The sequence below is a fragment of the Cyprinus carpio genome, chromosome A5 (genome assembly GCF_018340385.1).
Source record: "Cyprinus carpio isolate SPL01 chromosome A5, ASM1834038v1, whole genome shotgun sequence".
Classification (NCBI taxonomy): Eukaryota; Metazoa; Chordata; class Actinopteri; order Cypriniformes; family Cyprinidae; genus Cyprinus; species Cyprinus carpio.
In genome coordinates, this window is record NC_056576.1 from 17285670 (window position 1) to 17302789 (window position 17120).

A 17120-nucleotide genomic window follows, 5' to 3' on the forward strand; every position below is an offset into this window, starting at 1 on the left:
GGGCTACTCTTCACATATACACGTATTCAAAACAACACGCTAAAGCACATCAGATTAGTCAGTCAATGCACAACAACCCATTAGCAGGGTTTCATGGTTGTTTTGTGCCAGCCAGATTCAGTGTGTTTTGTTTCTGCTCTGAACACACATGGAAGTAGTAACACAGTCTTTCACATTTTTAGGAACGGTCCTCAGAGGATTGAAGCTTCCCATTTTTAACAGGTTTGTTTGAAAGAGGAGAAAAGGAAGTCGCATAATAAATGGAGACCATCAATCATGGTTGAGCAGAATTCAAAACAAAAAACAATTTCTACAATTTGATTCTTTTCAACAGACTGTCACAAAGTGGTTAAAAAAAGAATTATGTAAAAAAAATATATAATTAGATGTATAAAATAATGTGTTTCCAAAGGAAAAAAAACATTATAGTCACAGATATTATTGGGTTACTAATAAAAAGTAAAAAAAAAAATTCTAGTTTTTAGACCTACAGTATGATCGTCAGTCAGAGAGATTTGTATGTAAATTCAAATCAAATGACAACTATTTTAAACTAACCCCCACAAATTAAAAGGCATTACACTTTTTCATAATGAAACACCAAGTTTTTAAGCTGTTAAATCATACACTCTCAGAAAAAAAAAAAATTAAAAATACTGAAGTTGTCACTGGGGCGTTACCTTTTCAAAAGGTACTAAAATGAACCATTTAGGTACTAATTAGAGATGCAGCGATTGCAATTTACTTGGCCGATTCCGATTTCCACATTTTTTGTAAGTGTGACCTGCCGATTCCGGTTTTCTTTCTAATAACTATAATTGGCATCGTATAAAAACAAAAATCTACTTTTATTTTTTCAATGCAAAAAAAAAAGAAAAAAAAAAAGAAAAAAGAAATAATAATAAAAGAAATAAAAGAAATGCATAATAAAAGAAATCATTAAACATTAAAGTTTCCCCAATCTGGACAAAGTTACAGATGTTCTCTCACTTAATTCTCAAAATAAAGTGCTCTGTGACTGGAAAGAGGTAGAAATTAGTTGCTATATATCAGGGGTTTTATAACAAAACAGATGTCATTTCCCACTGTTTATAAATGGACATTTTTTTCCCCCTAACCTTATTAAATGTATGTGTCATCTTTCACATCAAATTCTTAAATTGTGTCAATAGGATATATGTCAAACGTCACCTGACCAAACCCAGAAAACAGGTCTCAACATTTCCACTTGTCAGAGAACGTGCTAACAGCCGTAATAAATAATAGCGATAACTATGGACTTTTAAGATCATCAGTTAAACTAGCTAGCTGTTTTTATTGTTGAATTTTATTAAATTTTTATATATAAATGTTAATGTCAACTTTTAGATATCTTTCCGCATATGTGATGGACATTGGTTTTGATGGCATTTGTTTTGGTTAATCTTTGGTTTCTACTTTGGGGGTATTTTGTGTAAGTGTTTTTTATTTTTTGTGGTGTATGTGAAAAACTTTTGAATGTGGAGGCGAGACTAGATTAACAGAATACGGAAGTCTGTTGCGCATTACGCCTATTAATTCAGTTAGAATAATGAGAAACTGTAGTTTCATTCAAATGAAATCAGTATCAACAAACTCTATCCTTCCACCGCAGAAGAAACAGAAGCTGCATCTGAAGTGGCATTAGATGGATTTATTAGGCTGTTTGATAAGGCTGAGGTGCCATAAATGCATTTTCACTGCAAAATTACAAATGCATAACTAATATCATAAGATTAATGTTTTAAATATTTTTTTTGAACATACAAATAAGAAATGTTGGGGGAAAAAAGCAAGGATACTTTTAAGTATGAAACTAAACCACCAGTAGTTGGCAGCAAATGACTGTTTTAATGAGTCATTTAATCATTCATTCAACCAATTTGTTCAAATGGCTGATTCATTTACAAACGAGGCAACTGACTGTCTTCATAAATGGGTTATTGAATCATTGACTCACTCTATGCATTCAAAAATGGATTTATTCAGTAACAAAATACGTATGTGTTGCTTGGAAACACACAACAGCTCTGCTGTGACTTTGATTAGAACTATTTTCGTCAGCGAAATTGAGCAAAAACAGTCAATATTGTGACTAAAAAGTCACTTAATTTTAACTTCTTGTTTATTGAACTTCTATGGTATAAAATCCGTGTCACATTGTGATAATTCGGGAAACATCTTGGTCGTGTTAAGCTGATTATCTTCTACAGCAGTATGCTTCTTTAACGTTCTGTTAGTTACTTTGTGTGTGCTGTTGCACTCATTTGTTTTGATTTCTGCACGAGTCTCTCTCTCTCTCTCTCATTCAGACAGGCTGTGCAAGCCTCATCTGTAAAGACATCAATACATTATCACTCTCCATTTACACTGAATGCAATAAAATCACAATCATTATCGCGCAAACATTTTTGATGGCCAAGTTCCCTAGTTATTTTTGTTATTGACGTTTTAATCAGGCTTCTTGTCCAGTCAGACAAATCGGTCGGGAGCTATCGCTCCCCAAAGATCCACCATTTACCGGCTATAACTCCAGAGCCCCGTATGGGGCTAGTTGCAGTGGGACAGGGCCGAGGAGACCTACATTAAACATATTTAAAAGCATATTTATTTATAAAGCATATTTTATAACTTTATATTTCACATGTGCTTACATTTTCTCTGGTCTTACACGGATAACAAATTGCAAATTTTGTTTCTTCTTCACTCACAGTGAAGAACGTCCATGTTTACATGCGGATTTGAGTTGCACGAGCATAGCTTTGACGTCAAAATGGACTGACTCAGAATTGGCACGATGTGAGACTGACCAGCCGGTCACTGGTCCGGGCTGATCATGCGGAAAATCTGCTCATTCTGGTCCCTGGCCCATTGATCAGTACATCTGTAGTACTAATATATACATTTTAGGTACTAATACTTTTAAGATAATAATATGCACTCTTTACAGGTAAATAAAGTACAAAGGTGTACCTTTATCAAAGGTACCGCCCCAATGGCAGCTTTTGTACCTTTTTTTCTGAGAGTATAATAGGCCGTCAACAACAGAAGTATTGAGTGTGGAACAGGACATTGACTGTTATTTTACATGTTCACAGGTAAGGAATGTTTTCACTCAATTGTAATTGACACTAGTCTTTTCTTCTTCTTTCTTCCACCTCTGTCCTTCTCTCCCTCATCTTCCTCTGGGTCTTGCAGAGAGGTCACAGCAGCAGTGGACTTCGGATGGTCCACTTGTGAGGCCTCTCCTCCATGCCCTGACCTGGGGTTTGGGGTTTGGGAAGGAGGTGCAGAAGTGTGGTTGTCATAGTTCATGGTAGAGGAAACTTGAGAGATAACTGGTGTTTGGACTGAGGAAGAGGAGGAAGAAGCTTCAAAGGTCTGCTCACTCATCTCAAAGTGTCCCAGCCCCTCTTCCTCTTGCATGTGACTCAGGTAGTCTGGGAGGAGGAACTCACTAGGGCAACAAAGGGAGAGATGGGCCAATGTTCAGAAAATCATAATTGCCACCAATACTAACTCAGCATAAGGTAAAACTGACAAGTTAAATAAACTTAATTTATTTCTAAGCACCATAATCTCAAACATTTTCATGAAAAATACTTGCATAATGGGACTAAAACACAAAAGTAGGTTAAAGTAAAAGTTAGCGCTTTCAGTCTCCTCTGTGAAGCCACAATCTGAGGATGTCAAACCACTCAGACACAAGTTCAAAACAAAGTTATTTGTCAAAAAAAAAAAAAAAGTTTTTTTATGATTCATCAAAGACTGTGTTCCAAGTTTGGTATATGAGTCTTAGAATCTTTGGATCATCTTTCTTTCTTTCTTTTTTTTTTTTTTACGGACAGCCAGTCCTAGCATGCTCAAGTCTAATATATTTTGGCAAAATGTCCTCTGGCAAAACAGTCCAGTTATCTAAACGAAAGTCAAAATTGAAGCTTCAAAACTAGATTGAGGATTGTGGCTTGGCAGAAAAAGTGATATAGGAAGCACTTATAATTCAAACACTGATAGCTTAATCCATGAATAGGATTTAGATACTAATGACATTATTTCCTATTTTTTCACAGCAAGATGTTGCACTCTTTACACTGATTTCCAAAAGAAAAGTTCTTAGCAGAAACTTTAAAGCAAATTTTTTTTTTTTTTTTAATAATTGTTACAAAAATGTATTTAAAATATATATTTAAAATATGTGAGACATCTAAATAACCAAGTTATTTCTAGTCTTAAAATTAAACTAAAAAATGATGTCCCCGAAAGTAAAGATCTCTGAAAACTATAGCTGTAGTGCTGGCTGTTTCTTGCAATCACAACACACAAAACTTTATCAGCATACACTACACGACCACTCCCTTTCTTAATAAGCACATGCCAGAGCCAAACTGTGGCCTCAGCACTGGAACTTGCATAGACGCTGTTTATTTGTGCCTGACAAAGATGAATAGAACACAGATCCTAAGAGAGAGGGCTTAAATCAAATAAACGGTTGGATGAAATAAGGGAGTCTACGTGTAGCAGGAGCTCAATGAATAAAAGCACCTGTCTCATTTCCCTCTGCTGTAATGAAGGGCTACCGTCATGAAGATTACCTCAGAAGAATGTCTCTTAGAGTCTCCTCAGAACCATAGACAATGATTCCACTGAGCTTTTTTGAGAACTTCACATCAAAAAACCTATTCAGCAGTAATTAGCTGATGTAGGATTGATTTCCCTGCTCACTCCAAATGTTTACATCTCAGTGTTTCTTTTCCTAATACACAGTCCAACTCTCACTACTTCCAAAATGGAATCAAAGCCCTGATTATTCCATTTCGAAAATACTTGTTTTCAAACAGGAAAGTCGCTTAGTTGGTTTTCTCTGGAGAACACGTCTAGTAGGAATACACATGCCATTTTGAGAACAGAATAAAGGGAAAACTGAAGGGTGTGTGCCCATGTGTTAAAGCTAGTCAGAAACAGATAAACATTGTACTTGTCATAATACTAATCAGGAAAGTCAATAGAGGAGATGCTTTGATTTCCTGAAAGCTTTATTCATCGAATAACGTTCTGCCAAATGCAGCACAATGCAACTGGGTGTTACCCTGGACTGCAGTAAACCTCTTAAAACTAAGCAGGAAAGACATTTCATCTGAGGCATGCATTTTGTCAATCACACCTCAATGAGAAAAACCTGTCATCTTCAGCTGTGTTTGAAAATACACAATGTTTAACCAGGAACACTTACAAAAAAGGTTCAATCAGTTGACATTAATGCATTAGGTATCAATTGATTAATCCAAGTTAACTACTGGTCATTGTTAATTAATGTATGTTCACAATACATGACCTAATGTCAATTTGTTAATAAATGCACACTTCTGTTCAAAAGATTAAGGCGGGCACCAAATCGGAATAATAGAATGATTTCTGAAGGATCATGTGACACTGAAGACTAGAGTAATGACTGCTGCAAATTCAGCTTAGCAATCACAGGAATATATTCATTTTAAAATATAAATAGAAAATAGATCTTTTAAATTGTAGTAATATTTCACAATATTACTGTTTTTATTGTGTTTTTGATCGAATAAATGTAGCCTTTGTGAGCATGAGAGATATAAAATCTTCAACCTAACTTTTGAACGCAAGTTTATTCTTATTTGTGAAATTAACATTAATCAATATGAATACATGCCATAAAAGTACTGTTTATTGTTAGGTCATGACACCTAATGCATTTACTAATGTTAGCGAATTAAACCTTATTGTAATTTTTACCTAATACACATCTTTTTCAATACAGTTAGAGCATATCTACCCCCAATTCAAAAAACTCTTCTGCTACCTCAACATGGGATGAACGGCCGACCGAACAAAACTAAATTCGTACTTCTATATATTTTCTTAGAATGTTCAGCTCCTCCTCACCTGGTCTGGAAGTAGTTTGCTAGTTCTGATGCCTCATGGTTGAGACTCCTCAGGTGTACGATTAAATTGCCGGAGTTGGTAAACATGGCGCCGCACGTTTTGCACTCGTAAATCCGAGGCTTGCGGATGATGTGGCGAGACACCCTCATGTGATGCTTATATTCACCGAAGGAAGTGAAAGTGGCGCTACAGATCTGGCACCGGAAACAGCGTTTACCTTCGTGCTTCAGCCGGTGCATCTTCAGGGAGTAAGCCCGCGTAAACTTTTTCCCGCAGCGGTCACACTGGAATGGCTTAATACCTGTAGAAGAAAGATGTAAAAGATTACAGTCTACTATTTCGGAAAACTGGGGCTAATGGGTAAATAATGAAGATAATGAAGTTGAATAAGACTGAAAGGACGTAACAAAAACGTGTCTTTGTTTAAGTAGGTTGTGCTAACTGAAATACACACACATACAAAAAGATATGACAAAATAACTAAACACATCATTCTACTCACACAAATAAGCCAGGATGTTTATTGTGAAGGTTCAGTCTAGCAGTATATGTCATGTTGTTCACATAAGCCACAACTAAACCAACTGCATGCAATCACTTTCATCAGTCCATAACTAATCGCTGTAAAGAGGAGTTCTGTTTGGACATTCAACAGCAAACAAAACGGCACCCCTGTATAAACTACCAAGTAGATTAGGGTGAATCATGACGCACTCTTCTCCAAACAAAAAGTTTTATGTAATACAGGGCCAGATATAAAGCATTTCCATGTTCTTGTGTGAAAGCTTAAGTCAGCTCTCCTAAAATATTTTAACAATAAAGCTTCAGTAATTGAAGTATTAGCAAAATGGTCATAGACATAAGTAATCCACAGAGGTCTGCAAACACTACATGACCTAACAAGATTATAGTGACTATAATGTAGTGTTTTACTCTTAAGTAGTCTGGGCAGTGTGGCCAAAAATATTATGACTATATTTTTTCCACATCATACGATATTAATATTTATCACAGTATTCATTTACCATTAATTGAAATATGAATGAAAACATAGTTATATGATAATGCTTAAAAATAATAATATTATATTAATAATATGATATTATAATAATTATTATTATATATACGATTTTACTTTGAGAAGTAAATTTTTATATACAATAGTCATTTCTTCAAGTTAAAGTTAATACTTTTATTTTGACGGGTTATTGTGAAGATTAAGTTTCAGTGTGTAGTTGACAGTAGTTTTTCTCAAATGAAATGGTTTTGAGTGTGTTTTTGAAGTGACTCAGAACAACTCTGATGGAGATGAAGTTCATGTTTGTGTGTCTTTTTTTGATGTTATGGTAGTTGCTGAAATTAGTGATATTATTGGCATGCACTGATTTGCTGTTGTGTTTATTTCTGCTGTGTGACAGATTAATCCATAGACTAAAAATGTCCAGAGCCTATCATCAACATCATTTTTATTGTAATCTCAATATGATACTGTTTATCACCCAGCCCTACTTGAGTCCCTTTAAAAAAAAACAATGTAGAAAAAGTTATCTATCTATTCACACGCAATGCCTCTGTCAATGTTGAGTCCTGTAATAGCAGAGGTTCTCTCACCAGAGTGGATGAGCATGTGCTGCTTGAGATTCTGTATTCGAGTGAAGCGGACGCCACATGTAGGGCACTGGAAGGGCCGTTCAGGACTGTTGAGTCCTGGGCGAGTGGAAGGGCTAATGTACAGGTGGTATGGGTACTGGACATTCTCCAGTCTGGAGAAAGAGTGACAGGAAAAGAGGAAAAGTGACTAATTAGATGAGCCAACTGCACACAGAGTCTTAGTAGTCTTTAATGAGGAGAAATATAGTGCTTTTCAATAAAACTGAATTAAAATTAAATTCTGTTGACCAAAAAAAAAAAAAAAAAAACTTTTATCTAAACGTGTGCATTATATTATCTACACTAAATTAAAATAACTGAAGGGAACAATAGGCAACCAGGGCAAGTGTGCCTCTGAAAAAGTCATCTTAAATTGTAATACTTTTCCACAATAAACTGTTTTTACTATATTTTTGATAATAGTGTTGAGAATAATTAAAAGTCTGTAAAATTAGAAAAAGTCTGTAAAATTAGAAAAACAAAAGCATTTTCATTCAATAGCTCAGACACGTCGTTAAATATAAACTCCAGCAATGCATTTCTAATAGTTTGATCTTTTGGAAGGGCGTGCACAGTTTTTGAATCTTGAAGCCATTTGTCTACATCTAGGGAATGTATTGCTCTTGTGACTGATGGACAGACCTGCTTGTTTAGCATGTTAAGGGGTGTGTAGGGGAAAACCGTGACGTCATGAATGGGATGAAACTTGAAATACATTTTTATTGTAAAGTAACAGTAACATCTTATATATGTAGCAAAATACATCTAATATATAGCACATCTAGGAAATTCTTTTGATTTTCTATTTCATGACCACTTTAAACGAATAAAGGAAAATTTGGGTGGAATATGTCACACTGTTAAGTAAACTAGTCTTCAAATTGCCTACTGAGAATTTTACTTGTATTCATGCTACCATTACTCTTCCCTTTGTCCACAAACGTTTAAGGCTAACATATAGCACATTTAGTCAGGCACATCAAGTTGTCATATAAAAGCAGACTTCACTGCTCAGACAGAAAGCAGTGTCTTTTTTATCCCATTTGTTTTGCATCATACCATTTCCCTACTCTTCCAGTATTCCAAAAGGCAAATTCAGGTCCAAGAAGTTTCCAGAAGGTCTGCCAACTAGCTTCTCTGGCCTCTTGGCAAGAAATCCTCATCTTAATAGCCACTACAATATCACAGAAGCCTCTTCTGCTTATAAGTAAGTATACTTGAGGACAGACAATGATGAGAAGACTAAAAAATGATGTCCCTCCTCAGAGGGGCCCTTTAGCTCAATCATAAAAGTGAGACGATGTAAAAGGATACTCTGTAAAAATAACACAGACACCCAAAGGGTTCTTACCTCTCATCCTCCTCCATGTGACCAGTAGTGTTCGGAGTGCCCTGCAGGGATTGGAGACCCTCTGTCACCCCCTCATCCAGGGAGCCTGAAGAAATTCCAGAACATAGTTTTTGAACCTCTATTCCAGTTAAACCGAGTCAGTGTGATACATATGAGGTGAATTTGTTAAGTTAACATAAGGCTGATCCAGTGAAAGGATAACAGCAATAATGTGTGATAATCTACTGACTCACTAAAGACAAAGACACTTGGGTCAATGACATATTTATTTACAATAAAGAAATGTTACATGTGATTTAAACTTGATTTCTAAAACACTTTTCCAAGTTCTTATAAATGTACTCCTTGTATTCTGGTTGATTTCATATGGTTTGGAAGAACTTTTAGACCATTTACAAGAAGGATTTTAGTTTAATGACTTAATTGCGTGCAAAAATCAAGAGAAAAAAAAATCATATGTATGTGTACACGTCATAATTGCGAAAGTGTTTTGAAATAAATGTCTATGCAAAATTTTAGGTCTAGTAAGATTTTTCTTTGTTTCGAAAGACTCTTGCTCACCAAGGCTGCATTCATATGACAAAAATACAGTAAAACTATTATTGTTAAATAATTTCACAATAATTACAATAACTGTTTTCTGTTTTGTTATTTATGCCTGTGATGGCAAAGCTGATTTTTTCAGAAACCCTTTAGAAAATATTCTAATATGCTGATTTGGAGCAAGAAACATATCTTATCAATTATTATTATCAATGTTGAAAACAGTTGCTGCTATTTTATAGTAGTTTTATTTAATGAATAGAAAGTTCAAAAGATCAAAATTTTTTTGAAATAGAAAACTTTTGTAACATTATAAATGTCATTACTGTCACTTTTTAATTTAATGAATCTTTGCCAAATTAATTTTTTTTTTTTTTTTTAATTCATATACATCATTCCATTTTGGGGAGTCACACCACATGATATTTTACCAAATAACCAAAATATCTAAATACATTTAGGGTATCACTATTAGGTAAGTGTGTAAGACTAAAGAGTCTTACCAATGGATGAGGACTGAGGGCTGATGAGTAGATCCTCTTGGGTGTGTTCATTGCCAGGAACTGTCTGCTGGTCACTCAGAGAACTGTGTGGAGCACTGACTGGTTGAGAAACTTCTTCATGCACTTCTTCATCACTCAGCCTCTCCACCTTCACCTGCACATCCTCTTCTTCTTCCTCCTCCACCCCTGTCATGCCCAGGCCGCGTGGGCCCTCACAGGCCAGATACTCCACCAATGCCCGTCCACTAGAGTCCTGCCCCGACACTCCAGAAGGTTCCAGGAGACCTTCGGGTAGTTTTGACTTATCTGGTGCAAACCGCCGGTCCATACCAAAAGGGTATGTCCAGGAGAAGGTCAGAGATGGTTCCAGAGCCTGCGCTGAACTCTCTGGGAAGGAGGAAGAGGATGGAGAGGGGTTGGGGACTTGTGGAGAGGTTGAGGATGCTGGTTGCGGGCTCGCAAAGCCTTTGCGCTTGCGTCTAGACTCGCGACACACAGGGATGGGCCGCTCCGGTACACTGCACTCAGATGAGACCGGAGATGGCGAGAGGGCATCTACAGGGGCAAGGGTGCAGCTCGCATGGCCTTCAGGGGTCTCTTGGGGCCTGTGTAAAACTGGAGGCTGGGTGCTTCCAGGACCTCCTGCTCCTGAGGATGCCGAGTTCCACAGGATACTGGATTTCATGAACTCAGAGCAAGTGTTGGCCACTGCAAACATCTGCATATAGCTAGCTGCTGCAAGTACATCAATGATATTCTCCGTATTAATGGACAGGGTGGACGTGTAAGCATATTCCAGAAGAGGAGCGAAACCCGCGACCGTCACGTGTTGGAGATCCAGCACATGTTTGTTATCTTCACCTACAATTACAGTGTCTTCTTCAGCCGGCTTTCCAGACAGCTTTGCTCGAAGGAAGTCACTACAGCAGGCTAGCACTACCTTGTGGGCCGAGAACATCTGGCCCTGCACGCGAATAGTGACGTCACAGAAGTGGCCCTCACTGCGTAGGGTGTTGAGCTTATCCAAAAGCTCCTGGCTGTGACTGGGGGAGTTGTGAGTGAAGGTTTTAACACCCATCCTTCACAGCAGGACGAGGAGTCTGGACTGCCTGGAAAGAATACAAAGAGAACATACATTAGTGCAACAAAATGGCTAATAAAAAGCAAGTTATGTTTACATGTTACAAGTTTGCAGAAATATTCATAATTAACTGACAATAAAATGAAAGGGATAGTTCACGCATAAAATTTAAATTCTGTCAAAATGTACTCAACATAATGTCAAAGTTTCAAACTGTATGATTTCCTTTCTTCTATGGCACATTAAAGTAGATATGAGGGTGAGTAAACGATGACAAAAAAAATGTATGATATGTAGCATCATGAAAGACCTCTTACAGAACTTAGCATTTCACTTACACTTAACATTTACATTAAACATTTCAGAGTAATGAGGTTTTGAATGTGTAGGTTTCAAAGGAATTTTGAATTTCTCAAATATTGATAAAAAATATATTCTTGCATCAAACTGGTTTTTGCTGTAATTCTTGTAAAAGATTTTAAATTTGATAGAATTTCTCAGTTTTGTAATTAATAAAAAGTGGTTAAACAGGGCTCTATGCTTACTTTTCACAAGTGCTCCTAATTTAAACCATTTTTTAGGAGCACAGTCAAATATTTCAGGAGCACCCTCTAATCAATAATCAAAAATTCAGATCAAATATTAGCCTTTCTTTCTTTCTTTTTCTCTTGTTTTTAGGCATTTTTCTAACTCTATTTAAATAATGTCATCTTTTGTCAAATTCAAAAAAATTATATTTATAAGCTTTTTTAAAATTCCTAATTAAAACAACAGAATAAAAACAAGTAGAATAAGAGTAAGTTACCAATCAAATGTTAAAAAATCAGTGTTAAAAATTATCTGACACAGAAGAACACAAAAGTGTATTTTCAATTGGTTTGATGAGGCTCAGCGGTCACATGAGTGCAATTAAATTCATAACTTCATGCTGAGATTAATGTTTTAAATATAACATTTTGAATATAGAAATATTAAATTATTTAAAAAACAGAAAATATACTTAAAAAAAGTAAAACATCACTGAACGAAGCAAATTACTGTCTTTATGAATGGGTAATTGAATCAGATTTGTTTAAAAACGCCCATTCATACATAAACAAAACAACGCTGTGTTTGAATGGAGATGCAACAGCTCAGCTGTTACTTTGTTTCAAACTATTTTCGTTGACGAAATAGAGCAAAATCAGGCAATAGTGTTCAGACAATGCAAGTCACTTAATATTAACTTATTGTTTAATGAACTGTTGTATTAAATCAATATCATTTGCAAACTCCCATAATCATTAAAAGCTCTATATGTTGTTCTTTCATTGCGGTTTATCGGAGTTCTATTATAGTTAAATAATATTTATTGAATGTATAAGCTGTCTCTCATTTACAACCTGTCTACACTTTGTTTGTTGTAATGAGAGGATTCGTGAGCTTGCAGAACGTTTTGAGCAGTGAGTGTGTTCAAGGAATCAACAGATGTCGGTGATACATTACTCACCACTGCAAAAACGCGTTGTAAGTACGATAGAAAACTTGGAAGCTCCCTTCAGTGCAAACACAAATATACTGATTGGGTCATTTGCACTGGTGCTCCTAAATATTTTTTCGAAGATGCACACAGTAGGTTCATGAAGGGCTGTGCAATGTGCGTATCAGTTAGCATGCTAAGATTTTTTCGTGCGCTACCCCATCTCCACCCCAATCATTAGCGCTGTTTCTTTTTGCCTTTGACAGCGCATATAGGGAATTTTTGAAATAGCACCATTCTACTAAACAAAATGTATTTCAAATTTATTTTAAGCACTTTCAAGGACCTCTTTTTGTTTTCAAGTACTTTCCAGGCCTTGAATCCATTTGTCTGATATTCAAGTACTTTCAAGTAGCGTGGGAACCCTGTGAAATGTAGATACAGTGACAACCAACACTATGCTGAACGGTTTCATTTTATTTATTATTTGAAGGCCAAGTGCCTTTAGTGTTGTGTTTTTGTCATTTTAAAGGGTTAAAATAAAGGAGTTAAAGTATTATTGTTCTTTTATTACTGTAGTACCGATTTGGGTACAGAGTATCGTGTACTTTTGGTGGTATCAGTACTGACTACAAGATATTTGGCATTGTGACATCCTAATTGCCTTCTTTAAAACTGTAAGTAAATATTATATGTAATAATAAAAAGAGCCCAAAAACCAGCACAAAATGACTTTATCAAATTGTCCATTTTTAGTTTTTCCAAACATCCTGCCAAGTAATAGTTCAGCAATCTCACTTTTGTCACTGGCAAGGAATATTTCTCCTCACTGCTGATCTAGCAAAGCTACAGTGCACAGCATAAATAAGTACACCCCCTCTAAAACTTAATTCAGCAATTACTCTTGACTTAGAAGACATGTTAGGGTTCTTTGGAGATGTAATGTTCCAACAAGCCTGCTTGATCAATTACCAAAGAAGAATGCCAAAATTATTCAGCAAGATTTTCTTATCAAAGTGAGAAAACTGTGTGTTGCAAAAATGAGTACACCCTCCTGAAACTTAAAAAATAAAATAAAAATAAAAAGTGTATAGGATTAAGGCTATTTTGATCAACAGGTAAGTATATTGATCCAAAACTTTAAAAGACAAGTAATTTCCTGACAATTAAAAGTGTTATATAGCCCACTGAATCATACTAAGACTTAATGCTGGCAGCAGTGGAACAACTTGGGAGAGAACTGCCAGGTGACTTATTTCTTAGCATAAAAGAGGACAATGGTACAAGAGGAATACCAAATTATTGTTTTAAGTGTGAAAATATAGCAGAAGTAGCACAGATATTCAAAACAATGGACTTGTGATAAGGCTCCTGAAATAATCATGTCTTCACTTTAAGTTTTCATTTAGTGATGAGTGAATTTTTGCTATAAAAAGAGCAGGAGAAATAACATGCAAGTGTTTTAAAACCAGCAAATACTATGAAAAGAGTGACACTTTATCTCACAGAGTATGACCCAGCCTGCAGAAGTGACATGCAAAGCAAAATAAACTCATTTAACCTCTTCCAGGGCCCATATTTACAAAATATAGACTTCTGGGAATCAATACTCTGGTCTCAAGATATCAAGTCAATAATTTCGGATTCCAAAAGCATCCAAAATGTTCTGGTGTTGCTAGAGGAGGACAGTGAGAAGTGCTTGGTACCCACAGTGACGCTCAGTGGTAGTAAAGCTTTTATATAGGGATGAATGAGTGCTGAAGGTGTGAGGTAGTTGTGCTTTATCAATGCTGGCATGAATTCACACACTACTGTGTGATGTTATACAAAAACTTGAAACAGAAGATGCTCCCCTCCTCTCATTCCCTGCAATATTGGGCATTTTTTCAGCATGACAATGAAGATATTCATTCTCCCAAGGTGAAAATCCTTCAGTGGACATGTATTTCACTCAATCTTAACACTCTTGAGTGGCTGTGGGGGATTCTGTAGGGACGAGCTGAGTAAAACTCCTCATTAAAGACCAGAGCGTTTAAGGAGGTCGTCCTTCAGGAGTTAAACAGCACAGATGTAAAAAAATTTGTCATGAACTTGTACACTCAGTGCCAAGAAGGGTCAGAGCAGTATACTTTAAGTTCTAGAGGACATTCTAAGTACCAGAATATTATATATTTCCTGAATTAAATCTAGGGTGTACTCAATTCTGCAATCCTTCATTTAAACAAATCTGGCTAATTTACTTATCTTACAGAAAATATTGGCATATATTTTGTTGTTTTTATTAAGCATGTTTAATAAGTTAAAATTTTGCCATCTTTCCATGAATTATATTAGTGATCATTAAGAAAATACATCTTTTATATTTATTCATTTGGGTGTATTATTTTATTGTTTGTTATGTAATTATACAGACAGTATTTATTTGTATTTACACCTTCAGCACTTTTCAGCTCCAGTGGTCCTTATGACACAAAGCACAAGCACATACTTAGAATGATTAGGAGCTTAAGAATCCTGATTTTGTAACATTCCCGAGCCCAAATAATCTCCCTCAAATAACATCTGCCAGAAAGTGGTGTTGCAGTGCTTAGATCCAGCTGACAGCTAACAGAGGTATGGCAGATATGTCTAAACTATACAGACGCCCAAATGAGTCTAGCTGGGTTTAAAGAGAAATGGATCATCTTTGGTCCTTGACTCACTGTTAAATGTTTACACCTGCAGTGCCTAATCAAACAAGGAGATGAAGTAATCTAAGAAACAGCTAAAAAATCATTTAATTAGAAAGATAATACTTTCAGTTCTTAGAACAGTAAGCTGCATTCCACAGTCACAGAGACTTTACAACAATTTTGATAGAAATTAAAGTGAAGAGCTATAAAATAGCCATTAAAACCCCTTTGCCACTGCACATTTCTGATTTATTGCTCCAGCAGCAACCTCTACGACATGGTTGAAATATTGATAAAAGCACAGCCAACGGTTTTGAAGGTGTCAATGCTCTAAGTTTCAAAATGTGGCCCAGGGTTTTTTTTTTTTTTTTTTTTTTTTTTTTTGGTGGATATGTTTATAAAATGTATCTTTTAAGGATATTAAAATTAATGAAGTAACTTATTAACAGTAAATAAATTAAATTAGTTTATTTTAAAGGTTTATCCCACATCTATTATTAAAAAAATTTGAACAAAAAAAGTACTGTCAACAACGAAAGTTATAGAACCCCATTTCTGCCACATTAATAATAATAATAATTTATACATAAATATAATTCTGACATAAAAGGCAGAATTACGAAATCATTATGACACTGTTACATCAACTAGAATAAGAGAATTTTGTTTTTCTTTTCTTGAGTTAACTATCCCTTTAAAGGGCTTCCAAAACGAATATGAAGATGACAGGTTCGAAATATATAATGATTAAAGATTTATCCGTGAATTACCCATCTAAAATATTTTAGAAAGGAAAGTTTACGGGAAGCGCTTCAAAAATACCACATCAATATCAGATTTAAAAATAGATAAATAAATAAATCATCATCCATCCATACAAAACTACGGGAGGGGATAATGACATTTTATTGATGGCTGTCAAATTCATCCTCAGAGGACGTTAGAGGGGCGTGGCTTTACACACGAGTTGCTTTTGTTTACGTGTTAAATAGCAAGTACAGTAGTAGCCGTAACAATGTAGTTCTCAATAGTTTATATCCAGCTCCCTTGTCAAAGATTCATTAGATTCATGCATTTGATGCACTCTTGAATTTCTCATCACTAAAAACTACGTATTTTGACAGGTTGGATGTGGCCTGCTATTGTAAACTAGACGATGTATAAACTAGTTAGGTTACGATTAATACATGCAAAACCCGAGACTTAACAAGATGATATTAGCAGAAACCTGTGCATAAAATATGCTCAAGAATAAGAACACGCATTACGGTTTTCAGAGTCCAAAAACAAGGTCCAGCTAACCTGCAAGCATCCATTCATTGGCTAACACGCTAATCTCTGACGATGACTAAAACAATGTCGTCAGTGTCAAAACAGTGTACGAAACATTACTTGTGTTGGATGTATATCTGTGCAGCTCACCGGTAACAAAGAATGGACGAATCCGTTGAAATGTAAGACAACTATAAGCGCATGAATGTGATCCAGCAGCGAGCTAACTGGCTGCTAGCATTCTGACACTTGCACAGAAGTACCGTCGCTTCTTGACAGCATAGTCACATCCCGATAAATCACGAAGTCGAGTTCCCCCGTTTGTATTAAAAGGCAAAATCCGAGAAAAGAAGTCTGTTCAAATTTGCATTGTGTATCTCTCATCTGACAGGTTTGTTGCTGATGTTTACATAGTGTATCCCAGAATGCTTTTCACGGGGCTAGTGCGACTGACCTTTCATTTTTACTGATGACGTCAAAAGCGCTGTGATGACGCAATAACACAAAATAAAAGCATGAATTTCATTTTTCTAGACCATTTACAGGGTATCAAAGAGTTTTGTTTCAGACTGCAGATTACTGGTTCTAGAAAGCTCTTTTGTTAAGTGTCGTCTTTGCCCTTTTTGAGATTGTGAAATAACGTAGAAGCAGCATTTAC

The 17120-nt window shown here is 35.8% G+C and overlaps 1 protein-coding gene across 2 annotated transcripts; it reads right to left on the reverse strand.

Annotated features, from left to right (window-relative positions):
• Positions 1-1984: 1984 nt before the first annotated feature.
• On the reverse strand, positions 1985-16936 carry LOC109054806 (zinc finger and BTB domain-containing protein 44-like). Of its 2 annotated transcripts, none has more exons than XM_042755840.1 (6): positions 16613-16932; positions 9979-11087; positions 8933-9017; positions 7543-7694; positions 5932-6232; positions 1985-3475 (listed from the first exon to the last, which is right to left on the reverse strand). In XM_042755840.1, exons 2-6 carry the CDS (start codon positions 11054-11056, stop codon positions 3130-3132), a joined length of 1962 nt encoding a protein of 653 aa, XP_042611774.1. In that variant the 5' UTR covers positions 11057-11087; positions 16613-16932; the 3' UTR covers positions 1985-3129. The 2 variants fall into 2 exon arrangements, with proteins under 2 accessions (XP_042611774.1, XP_042611779.1); XM_042755845.1 differs by having other exon boundaries at positions 3299-3475; positions 6149-6232; positions 16613-16936.
• Positions 16937-17120: the final 184 nt, after the last annotated feature.

Coding starts and splice junctions, on each gene's coding strand:
- LOC109054806 (XM_042755840.1), bottom strand. CDS start 11,056: ATGGGTGTTAAAACCTTCACTCACAACTCCCCCAGTCACAGCCAGGAG. Junction 9,018..9,978: donor CCCTCAGTCCTCATCCATTG/GTAAGACTCTTT, acceptor GAATTTCTTCAG/GCTCCCTGGATGAGGGGGTG. Junction 3,476..5,931: donor GCAAACTACTTCCAGACCAG/GTGAGGAGGAGC, acceptor TTGTTGCCCTAG/TGAGTTCCTCCTCCCAGACT.